We start from the raw sequence: 12,811 nt of genomic DNA, 5'->3' as shown, positions 1-12,811 counted from the left end.
TTTAAAAAAAGTAAAAAAGAAACATTCAAGTAGCTCCCCAGTGTATTGAGAATTATATCTAAACTCTTAATCATGACCGTATCTTCTATTCTATACCTTTCTCAGCTTACTATTTGCATAGCACATTTCTTTCCATAATTTACATCCTGACTCAACTACTGCTTCACAGAATCCTTCCTGATCTCTTCCACCACTCTTATCACTTTCTAACTTCCCCTGAGATAGTGTGTATATATTTATTTGTTTACTGTATTACTAAAATGGAATGTGTGTGTAACGTTTGCTCTTTGCCATCTTTTTCACCACTGCCACTCTATCCTCAACATTTACAATGGTTTCTGGCACAAGGAGGTATTCAGTATATACTTATTAAATAAGTGAATCAAACTAAAGAGATAAATAACTTGCTCATAACTACTAGGCACTGGAGCTACCAGTGAGAAGTGGAGAAAAGGAATGATATGAAAAATACAGTATTTTAGAAAGAGTCATATGAAGTTAAAATGGATAGAGTGTCAAACAAATGGGCAGAATCAGAGTACGTCTGTTTTCTGCTGGGAAACTTTCTATTTTGAAAGCTCCCCAAGTATTTCTGACAGTATTCCAGAGTTGAGGCCATCACAATAAATAACTGTCAAGTGGTGGTTTAAAAGGGAGATAGATTTGTGAGTCAGTAAAAGAAAAATGATCATAAAACTGGCCTCTTTGCAATATTGCATCTTACTGTAAAGTTACGGTATTTGATAACTCTGGTATATCTGATTAATGCCCCCTCTGCCTCTGTCAGGAGAACATTTGGCTAATCTGCCTCTCGGACAGAGCAGTGACCAGCCAGCTTCTGAGTAGATAGGAAATATGGCTAAGCTAAGACGCAGTTATATTTCTAACACTACTAATTCTAGTCTGAAACCTAAAAAATTGATGTATAGAAATAGTATGTTCCAGAATCCCTGCATACTGTAGAAAAAACAGATGCAAATATACCTGATATGGAAAATAGAGATATGATCTTCAATTCAAATAATTTATTCCATTGTTAGGCTATGTGTAGGCCCTAGAAAATCAGTCCAAAAAGTCACAGACTAAGCGAAGAACGGGAAAGGTCGGCATTTCATAGATTTTAGGTTAGAGTGACAAGGTATCAGGTCTCCCAGGGTGGCAAGTTACTACAATGTGACTCTAAAATTGTACAGTGGTACTAGGACACGGACAATCCGGATTCAATCAACTCAACCACATTTAAAGAATGTTTCTGTTTCCCCATTAAATGGAATCTGTTTGAGGTCTGGTCAAAACAAAGGCATAAATGCAGGATTTGGAACATGATTGTTCTGTGGTGTTTTGTGTGTTTCTTTACAGAATAAATATTAACGTTCTCCACTGAGAGGTGGTGAGCTAGGGTTCGGGTTTTCTTGGTCCACCCATGTCCAAATGTGGCATTTCTAATGTTTGTTAGCTTTTCAATTACCTTTTGTGCTTTGAGGCATGCTAATTCTATAAATATATTCTCTTCTGTACTGAAAGAGGTTAGAATACACTTGTCATGTTAATCTTTCCTACTTTTAGTTTGAAAATAAGAAAATCAAGTTTATGTATTACCTAGGTTACTTTCAATTTTCATAGACTTGATCCATTCAAATTACAGCTAGTCTTTTAATCTTAACCTACAGAAACCAAAGTATTGCTCTTAAACCATAAAGAAAACTAATACAAACGCAATTAAAATGCAAAGGAGAATTCAAATTGTACATTTTTAAAACCTATAAACAGACAATTAGAAAGTAAATAAATGAATAAATTCAATAGTTCAAAAAATGACGGCCAAAGGAATAAGCAGACAATAATTGTGACTAAAAAGAAACTTGTTAATACAAGTTAAAACATCTCTGAGAAAAAGGTTTTAATTTAAAAATATAGTTATAACTGACTTTAAAAAGAAGATACTTATTGACCTAAAAAATATCTGAGGCAGGAGAAACTGATTCAGTATAAAAGAGTTCGAAGACACTGAAGCAGAAAGTTAACTGTTGCTCAGACAACGCCTGACTGGAGACTGGCAGGAGGCTGTGCAGCAGGACGCAGTGCTTTTAGAAACATCTTCAAAAGTGACAAAAACCATAGCCATTAACTTTACCCAACAACACACTTCCATATTATGAAATTTTAAGCTGTTTAACCATGTTTCTAATTATGTCACTGAATTTAAATATTATAAATCTTGTTTTTAAAAAATATTCAGTTCATATTTTACAAACATGTTTTAATTCCAATATGTATCAGTCAATTTTGTGAACCAAAAATTTTCCACAAAAAAAAAGAATTCCTAAATAAAAACTGATACAGGAACAATAAATTTGGAAACAACACATTTGAAAGATGATTGTTATGCTTTTGTTTATTATACAGACATGTAATTTGTAAGTTTATAATTATGAAATAATGACCTGATCTTAAAACCTTACATATCTATACTCAACCTTCATTTTCTACTTAGTTTCATTCTGTAATTATTAAGTGTCAAAAATAAAAAGGAGCCCTAGCTGGTTTGGCTCAGTGGATAGAATGTCAGCCTGTAGACCAAAGGGTTCCGGGTGCGATTCCGGTCAAAGACACAGACCTCAGTTGCAGGCTCCTACCAGGCCCTGGTCGGGGTATGTGCAGGAGGCAACCAATTGATGTGTTTCTCTCACATCAATATTTCTCTCTGTTTTTTTCCTTTTCTCTTCTAATCTCTCTAAAAAAAAAATCAATGGAAAAATATCCTATGGCAAGGTTTAAAAATATATATACAGAAAGGAAAGCTACTATGGCCAATCCAATTTTAAAAAATCAACTCCTAAACTGAAGCTGATATCATTTATAACAGCAGCTCTGACATTTTACAATCTTAAACATTACTGAGGACTCCAAAGAGTCTTTATATAGGTTGTATCAATTAATATTTACTATATGACAAGCCCAAACTATAAACTTTCAAATTTTTAATTAAAAATAAACCCATTCTATGTTAATTTTAAATAAAATTTTTGTGAAAAATTATCTTTTCCTAAATAAAAATATTAGTGAGAAAAGTGGCTGTTTTTACATTTTTCCTTAATGCATGGCTTAATAAAAGAGAACTAGATATCTGCTTCGCATTCAATCTGTTACAGTGTACTCAAAGGTTGAGGTTTAATAAAATTAATAATGTTTACTGTATTGTCCTGGACATTTTTAAGTGACTGTGGGGTGTTTTATTTTGTGTGTGCGTGTGTGTGTGTGTGTGTGTGTGCGCGTGTGTGTGTGTGTTTGTGTTTTGTTTTAAGACTGAGCTGATGGTGGGGGAGAACTCAATGATAACTAATAATAGTTTGATACCATTATCTTAATTTGTGCTCAGGCACCAGCAATTTTACCCACCATTGCTTCTGCACCAGCAACGAGAATGTCAACACAGTGCAAAAGGCAAATAACATTTTCCTATTACATGAAAAATAGTTTTGACATTTTGGACCCCCAGGGTTCTGCTGGACACTGAGAGTCACTGGTTTAGGTAATTCAATAAAAACAGAAAATTCACAGAATGGGACACATTTCATTGTTCTCAGTAGTGACTAGCTTCATACCTTCTTGCTATTCATAAAGCAATAGTAAAGATTCAAGAGCATTCTAAAATAACGAAATACAATAAAAAAGGAAACAAGCCTCTGAAAGATGTTAAATTTGATCAAGTGCTTAATTCCAACAAAGAAAATAAATGTTTTATAGCAAAGAGCTTGAACTGTTCTAATTGGGTCAAGACTGCTTCAGATTATATACATTTCATGTTATTTCTGTCTTACCTTAGCTCTAGAGGAACTGACATTTTCCATATTTTCAATGCTGCAGATACAATTCTGTGAAACTCTCCGGCAAGCCACTCTGATATAGTCCCAGAAGCTACGAGGACTTTCATAACCAAACCAGGTTACTTGACCTTCAGGAGACAAATTACAATACAAAATAAAAGAAAACTAGACTAGAAAATTCAACATGCAAGAACAATAAAACGCTGAAAATTAAAAGGCAGTATGGTGTGCTACAATGGAAAGGACACTGATCTCAATGTCAATCAGCCTGAAATCTAGTCCTGGTCTACCTTTACAACTAGGTGTCACCTTGGGAAATTTATTTAATGAACCTCAATCACAGTTTTTCAACAGTAAATTCAAACTAAATGAAGTAAAAGGAGTCTATACACTAAAAAACATACTGCAGGTTTACATCCTATTATTCTAATATAGTCTTTTATATATCACATGGGTAATTTTCCTAGTGGTTCTAGTTAGGCATTAATTTAAATGTCACCAGTTGTATTCTAAAGCTTTCTCCGCTCAGAAAAACGAAAAAGTAAAAAATATAACCTTTTTTCTTCTCTTATGTAGATACTTCAAAGAAATGAAATAAGTGTGTGTGGTCAGAACTATAAGTAAATATAATCAATTAGGATCCTATATTGACTAATTATTCATAATCTTGTACCCACCCATTCTCATCTATAAAGCCACAAAGTTCCCTGTAACTATCATTCATCTGCTCTCTTCTAGTCACCAACCCTGGAAAAGTCCTTCAGGAATTTACCATTCCGATTTGAGCAATTATGTGTCTGTTGATGAACAAATATTCTTTTCTGTGTACCATAATATTGGTATTTCTCTGCAGGACTTTGAATAGCAGATCCATGCTTAATACTTTATTCAATTAATCTTACCTGGGTAAGTTGTTTAATCTTAATGTAGAAATGTTAGCTTTTATATTTTTAAATCTGTGCTTCTCTGTTTCAATTAATTTTTTTTTAATCTCAAACCTTCCCTTCCCCAGTAATAGCTTCTCTCTAAGCAACATCAAAGTGTGGTCAGCAAGCACCATTTTCGGAGCCGTGTCTGAAATGGTATGTGATTTCCAACCATGGCAGCCCATAAAAACACCTGGGCTTCTTTTTAAACATACTCATGCCTGGGCTCCCCCAAAACTAAATAACCAGAATCCTTAGGGGCAGGTCTAGGCATTGGTATTTTTAAAAGCCGCCCCCTCCCCAATATTTCTAATAATATACTTATGGTTACTCAATGAATAGGAAGCCTATATATTGCGATAGGTAACTCCTATCATCTTTCAGGATATTTTAAAGGCCTCCTGTTCTTATAAGCCAGTGGTTCTCAACCTTCCTAATGCCGCGACCCTTTAATGCAGTTCCTCATGTTGTGGTGACCCCCAACCACAAAATTATTTTCGTTGCTACTTCATAACTGTAATTTTGCTACTGTTATGAATCGTCATGTAAATATCTGATATGCAGGATGTATTTTCATTGTTACAAATTGAACATAATTAAAGCATAGTGATTAATCACAAAAACAGTATGTAATTATATATGTGTTTTCCAATGGTCTTAGGCGACCCCTGTGAAAGGGTCGTTCGACCCCCAAAGGGGTCTCGACCCACAGGTTGAGAACCGCTGTTATAAGCCCTGTGTGATCTCAATGGTGATTCAGCCCCTCCCTATGTGCTGGCATGGCACCCTTTGCTTACTTATCCTTACAATTACCTGTTCACTTGATTGTCTCACATATTAGGTGGTAAAACTGCTCAGGCAGGGATTGTGTCTTATTTTTCTTTAAATGGATCTCTAGCACTTGACACAGTGCTTGGATCATAGTAAGCATTCAATAAATATTTATTAAACAATGCAACTGGTAAATCAGCACAAAACAGATCTTAATTGCAATGCTATATAAAAATTTGGATTTTAGAAATCTGAATTAGTATCTTTTTATAGTAACAGTTCAATGACAATCTGGTATCAAGAGGTCTCCATGCTAGATTACAAATACTAAATATTCTAAAATATATTTACATATATAAATAAGACACAAATGCATCTACAAATACTCACTCAAATATATAACTCAAATGTCTCCTTAAAAATCAAATATTACTACCAACAAACAGAAATCTTTAGGAATACTGTATTTAAAATATCTCTTCTTCATCTCAATCTCTCCCCATTACTGTCCTTTACTTCTTCACTTCTTTGGTTAAAGAAGTTCCTAGAACAGTATCTCAATAAGTTGGTCTTTAGGGCAATTTTCATGTCAATTTGTTAGCCATTTGGAGAGGAAGCAGGGTGCCTCGTGGTTAGGAATATGGGTTTTGAGTCAAATCACTTTCTAGCTATGTGATCTTGAGCAAATGACTTCACTGAATAAGCCTTTCTTCTATAAATTAACAATAGCTGTAGTACCAACATGGTAACACTTGGAGATTAAATGAGATAATGTGGGTACAGCAATCAGCATACAGTACAGTACAGATGTTTACTACTGCTACTATGATTACTACTATCAAACAGTTAAGGGACCAAAGCTCCTCTTCCACCACAAAGTGGAAGTGAGATGTAAAATTAAAAGTTTCTCCCTTAACTTGCGTAGAATCTAAAAAAGTCTTTAAAATTTATTCCATGATCCAACCTTTTCTCATATCAACCTTTCTAATTTTGCCTCCCTAAAATGTCTAGTCTCAACTAATTGTCTTTACCTTAATTAACTGGGATCACTCTATAATTTTAAAAAGGGAGGTGTAGCTGCCAGTCCTCCTCAAGAAACAGAGTACTAAACAACGGCAGGGATCCTAAAAAAGGGAGGATCTCAAGGTTTCTCTAATGAGTCTGACATGGCCAAGGAAAAATAGGAATAGTAGAGGTGTCAAAACCAAAAGAATATAACAAAGTCCTATTTTTAGAGGAGAGAAAAGAAAATGAAAAACTAAAAAATCTGGAATTAGGTTAAACAGAGAAAGAATGGGCACTAAATCCTTACAACTCTTGCTGTGGGTAGGATATGCGATCTACCAGGCTTTACCTAAGACATGACAAGATTTCCAAGATTGCAAACTAAGAAACTAAACAATTAATAGAATGACATATTAGCATAACTTACAGGGTTTTAAAAAACTAGTATCTTCATAATACTCTGTCTACTCAACCAACTAGATGTGAGGAGGATTTGGCTTGATTCTGCCTTCTCCACTCTTCCATGTGCATCATTTCCAATGTGAAGCTCTTAAATCAAGACACTGAATTGTTGTCCACATTCAAAAGATCAGCTTTGATTAGGAGAAGGTGGATTCCCTTGTTAGAATCACTAAACAAACTTTCATGTAAATTGTCTGTATGTCCTAGAATTTTATTTAAGTAATTAAATAATTTCTGCATCCATGAAAAGGGTTGAATTTGGTTTAAAATAATTTAGAATTGTTTGCCCTGGCCAGTGTAGCTCAGTTCGTTGGGCGTCTTCCTGTGCACTGAAAGGTTGTTGGTTTGATTCTTGGTCATGCCCAGGTTATAGGCTTGATCCCCAGTAGGGGGAGTGCAGGAGACAGCTGATGTTTCACTCTCACATCAACATTTCTCTCTCTTAAAAAAAAAAAAAATCAATTAAAAATTTTAAAAATAATAGAAATATTCAATTGGTTATTTGAAATATTATTACTTGAATATCACTCTTACTTAAACAGATTAATTGCTAGCAAAACACTGTACTTAGTCTGTAACCAGTATTCAACAGGAATATTAAAACAAAACAAAACACTACAATCTGGTTGTGCCTTTAAAAACCAACAGTGTAATAAATAATCATTTCCAAGATATTCCATTTCCTTTAAAAATAACCAGAAAAGCAAATCACTTTACAAGACACTAACCTGTATCTCGAATAAATTTTATTCCAGAGAAGAAATATGCTGTCATTAAAAATTGTCTTTTTGAAGCTCTGATGAGTATAGATGTATAATATGCTTTCAGTTATATATATTCTTAGAAGTTGACTTTTTACCAATGACAAAGTTAAACAAGCTTTTGACATTTACTTCCATTCCATTAATCCAACTCTAATTTGTTTCATGCACAGAAATAAGTGGTGAAAAGTTTGCTAGACTAAAAGGTGAACTGTTAGTAACAAGCTATGTCATATCTTTCCCACAAAACTGCCTCATTTCTGCACCTAAAAATGTAATTTTTAGAATCCAGTATTAATCTAAAATTACTCTTCTCCATTAGTTAAGTCAAATGCCTATTCACTTCATGCAATGTTTGTGTTTGGCTTATAAGTGTTTCTTTAATGAAGTAGTGCTTAATGGCATATAATCTTTTGATAATATAAAGATAAATGAATATGTTAAGTGAATCCCTTTCTCCAGTCTTTATTAGTGCTTAATTACGAATGGAAAACTGTTCTCACAAGGTGAAGTTCTGTCAGCATTATAATACATCACCTAGATGGTAATATCAGACTATTGCCTTGTAGCTACTATTCATATAGACAAGTAATAAAAATAGTCACATCAAATCTTAATAAATCACTCTGATATCACTGCAAATGTTTTCAGATGCTTAAAGGAAATTGATTACTTGTGGATTTATTTTTGGCAATACATTAATAGTTAGATATTAAACTTTTCACTTTAAATTTTGTAACAACAGCCCTAAGTTTCTTACTGCTAACTTATAAAATCAGTTTGATATTTTCCACTACCTTTTTACTAAACAGAGAAAATTCCCATTTCTAGAAGAGGTTAGAATCTTTTCCTTTTAAAAAAGGTAGTGGAAACCTGGCCAGTGTGCTCAGTGGCTAGAGCATCATCCCAGCCTGTGCACTGAGTCTCGGGTTCGATTCCCAGTCAAGGGCACATACCTTAGTTGCAGGTTTGATCCCTGGCCCCAGTTGGGCATGTGTGGGAGGCAACCAATCAATGTGTATCTTTCACATTGCTGTTTCTCTCTCTCTCAATGAGAAGATTAATTGGTATCACTTCATAATATATCCTCTGGTAAGGATTAACAAAATAAATAAATAAAGTAGCATTATTAGTTGAGATTCATATTTATTAGACCATTCATCCAGCTTTGAAGATAAAATTATGATCTTGAATAATATTCTACATAAAATATATTAATGTTCTAAAAAAGATAAAGTTAAAAACTTTAAAACTAACTTACACTTTATACTGAATCTTAAGAAGAAGTCTGAGTCTTGACTAGGTAATTGTATTTATATTACTAGTTCTGTATGTTACTTACTGGATGCTTCAGGAAATCATTTAGCAAATATGAATCAGTTACTAATCTATAAAATGTAATTATCATCCCTTACTGCAACAATTAATGTCTTGTTCATTGCTAAGAAATTTATCACAGATACCTAAAACAAATGTCTAAAGTATGTACCTATACAATAAAAGTGAGTCAAATATTAATCTTCCAAAACCAAAAATTAAGATAAACAAGTTCACCTGAAAATCTGAAAACTGAATTTGACTGAATAGGTTTACTTATCCCAGTAATTTGACCATCTTTCCAAGTAGAATACAAGAGTTTTGTGTGTGTACTGACGGCTGAGGTCCATACAGAGAGCTATGTAGAAACGTGTAGACCTAGCCCTCGCCAGTCTGGCTCACTGGATAGAGCGTCGGCCTGAAGGATCTCAGGTTCAATTCCAGGCAAGGGAACATACCTCGGTGGCAGCCTCGACACCCGTCATGACTCGTTTGGGAGGCAACCAGTCAATGTGTCTCTCTCACATCAATGTTTCTCTCTCTCTGTCTCTGCCCTCCCCTTCCACTCTCTCTAAAAATCAATGGAAAAATATCCTCGGGTGAGGATTAACACACAAAAAAAGTGCAGATCTAAAGAAATCAAGCATAATTTATTTCAATAGTGATTAAGGCTACATATACATAGGGAACATAAAAGAAAATTTTTAAAATTATTATTTGTGGGGATTAGGATTGAGGAAATGAGAAGACATTTCCCTTCTACATTCTATTCTTTATCTTAGTATTACCTTTGAAACACTAGAAAATTTATTTCCTAATTAAAACATATAGTAAAAGGCTAGGTCATATGTGCAGAGCCCAGCAGTGTGTTTTGCACACAGCAGGAACTCAATAGAAGTATTTTGACTAAACGAATAAGAAGTACGCATTCTACCTGGGAGAAAGGAAACTGAGGAGTACAGTCCCACTAATGGTTAAAGAACGGCAAAGCAGTTATTGTGGACAGTGCCCATGTATGCTTTACCGAGTGATTTCTGAAAATTCACACAGCTTCCCTGAGGCCCTGGTTCGCATGTAATACAAATACTATTACACAGCACTTACAAAATTGAGGAGATAACCAATAAATCATACATCATTAAGCATTCTAATAAAATATAAATAACACAGATATGCATACTTGGTTAATAAAATAGTACTTAAAACCATGGGGTTTAAGAGAAATACGGAGGGGAGTCACATGGAGAGGAAGGAGAGTAAATGAATTATTATATGGTGTGAGTTTACAACAAGCTATTACTTAAAGAATTAGCATAAGCATACTTGTGCCCTCTAAATTAACAAAAACAAAAACAGAAAGCTTTGCAAAACCCATGCAATGTACTAAAAAAGATCACTTAACTGATACAGCCCTCCCCAGTAAGTCAATTCCATGCTCCCGCGCAGCTCAGTGGCGGGAGACATCACCAGCATAGAGTACCTTGAAGAGGTATTTGGAGATGAGCCAGCCATCTGCAACTTTGGGAAATCTCTTTAAAAAAAATAAACAACAACAACAACACACAGATATTTAAGAAACCTGCCATCAAGTTTATAATTGCAAACTGAATAGCCCAAATTAGATGGCTACACATAATTCTGACACAGTAAACACTAAACTCAGGATGAATAGGAGCTACACACTCAGCACACAAACGAAGCTGGTCGCTTGCAGCCTATTTTATTGGAGAGTCTAGAATTTATGTAAGTCACAGAAATAAGTGAGAAGCAATTGTTCTTTTTACCTCCCCATCGTTCTCTCCCAAGTGCAATAAAGGGGTGATGACAGAATGCAAAATGAGCAACAGCGTGGCTGAATTGGCTAGATTTGCACCTCAGAATTTACGTTGGGTTAGGAAAATTACTTCTTGAACTGCCTATGTCTCAAAGTGTTTAACTTTAAAACTAAACAATTTTTACTGTTAACTTTTCTAAAAGTTATAATCAAATTCATTTTGAAGAGCAGTTCTCTTATTTTTGGCCTAGAAGAGTTAAAATCTGTATGGTTCTGAATTATGAGAAGAGCACTTAGCTATCTGGTAAAATGTTCTTCAGTTTAACCAACGTCGACTAAATGATTACTTAATGCAAAATACTGTTTTATTTCCTACAGCAGCTTTCAATTATTGCTTAACAATCACCATCTGGAAAAGTTACTATAAATTCTGACTATGTTATTTGGAAATTCCTCTTATAATTATACAGGAAAACTCCAAAGCCAAATAATATTTTCTTCTCTCATAACCTAACAATGCAATCTCCAATAGGACAAGGTCCCACACCTTTCTAAATACTCAGACCCTTTATGAAACCAAACAAAAACCAAACAAACACAGTGCGTAATGTTGTATGAAAATGAACGGAAAAAGATATATACAGAAGTACTGTTTGCTACATCCATGTCTCTACCTCCCTCCTACCTTCATTTGTAACATCAAAAAGAAATATTGAATTTTGAAACATATCCAAAAGGATCTATAAATTGGCACCCTCTTTGAAGCCTCATAGGAGGACATACTGTTCTTGCTATAACTACAACAAACAAAAATGAAAATTTCTCAGCACTAAAATGTAAATCAGAACAGAATGCTTTTCATTCTGTTATATGATTAACCATATGATTTCACTATTAACCATATGATTTCACCAATATGTGGGATATAAAAATGAAACTAGTGAACACAAACTGCAGTATGGTGATTGCCAGGGGAAGGGGGCAGGGGTGGGGGGGTAAAGAGGGCCTAATATATGGTGACAGAAGATGATTTGACTTTGGGTGGTGGGCACACAGTGCAATATACAGATCTTGTAACATAGAAACCCACACCTGAAAACTAAATGATCATATTAACTAATGTCACCCCAGTAAATTAAATTTAAAAAATTAATAAATCAAAAATTAGGCTATGGAGAAACACCAATCAGAAAGGATATATGCATCCCTATGTTCATAGCAGCACAATTTACCATAGCTAAGATTTGGAAACAGCCTAAATGCCCATCAGCAGATGAATGGATTAGAAAACTGTGGTACATCTACACGATGGAATACTATGCTGCTGTAAAAAAAGAAGGAATTCTTACCATTTGCAACAACATGGATGGAACTGGAGAGCATTATGCTAAGTGAAATAAGACAGTCAATAAAATAAAAATACCACATGATCTCACTCATTTATGGATAATAAAGACCATTATAAACTGATGAACAAAAATAGATACAGAGGCAGAGCAGCATCGAACAGACTGTCAAACTACAGCGGGAAGGCCAGGGAGGGTTAGGGGGAAGAAGAGAGGGTAAGAGATCAACCGAAGGACTTGTATGCCTGCATATAAGCATAACCAATGGACATAAGACACTGGGGGGTAGGGGATGCCAGGGGATTGTCAAGGGCAGGAAAAAAAAAAAGGAGACATATGTAATACTCTTTGTAATACTTTAAGCAATAAAACCAAATTTAAAAAAATAAATAAAACAAATGTCAAAAAAAATTAGGCTATGGAAAAAAATAAACACCAATTGTTAATGTTTCAACCACATTTACTTTGCTATCACTGCCTTGAAAATAACGTTATGTATCTTATTTGTAGTCATTTACATAATCAAAAAGTAATAAAAGTAAAAATGATTTCAGGAAAACGTTACTGAAAAAAATAAACTTCAAAAAATGTGTCAAATGAGATATATCATAATGAGATGTAT

The 12,811-nt window shown here is 34.3% G+C and overlaps 1 protein-coding gene across 6 annotated transcripts in view; it reads right to left on the bottom strand.

Annotated features, from left to right (window-relative positions):
- RUNDC3B (RUN domain containing 3B) overlaps window positions 1-12,811 on the bottom strand; it is a 107,077-nt gene that overhangs the window by 62,153 nt on the left and 32,113 nt on the right. For 2 of the 6 annotated variants that reach the window (XM_081102575.1, XM_081102576.1), the window contains exons 3-4: window positions 10,550-10,600; window positions 3,822-3,955 (exon numbers count right to left, since the gene is read on the bottom strand). In XM_081102575.1, coding sequence (XP_080958701.1) covers window positions 3,822-3,955; window positions 10,550-10,600 — 185 coding nt within the window. Of the gene's footprint in view, window positions 1-3,821; window positions 3,956-7,719; window positions 8,910-10,549; window positions 10,601-12,811 lie in introns of those variants that run through there. The other 4 variants (XM_081102571.1, XM_081102572.1, XM_081102573.1 and 1 more) reach the window with 3 other exon arrangements.

The sequence above is a fragment of the Myotis nattereri genome (genome assembly GCF_964212035.1).
Source record: "Myotis nattereri genome assembly, chromosome: 11".
NCBI lineage: Eukaryota > Metazoa > Chordata > Mammalia > Chiroptera > Vespertilionidae > Myotis > Myotis nattereri.
The sequence above is the reverse complement of the archived record's forward strand: the minus strand, read 5'-3'. Positions and strand labels throughout refer to the sequence as shown.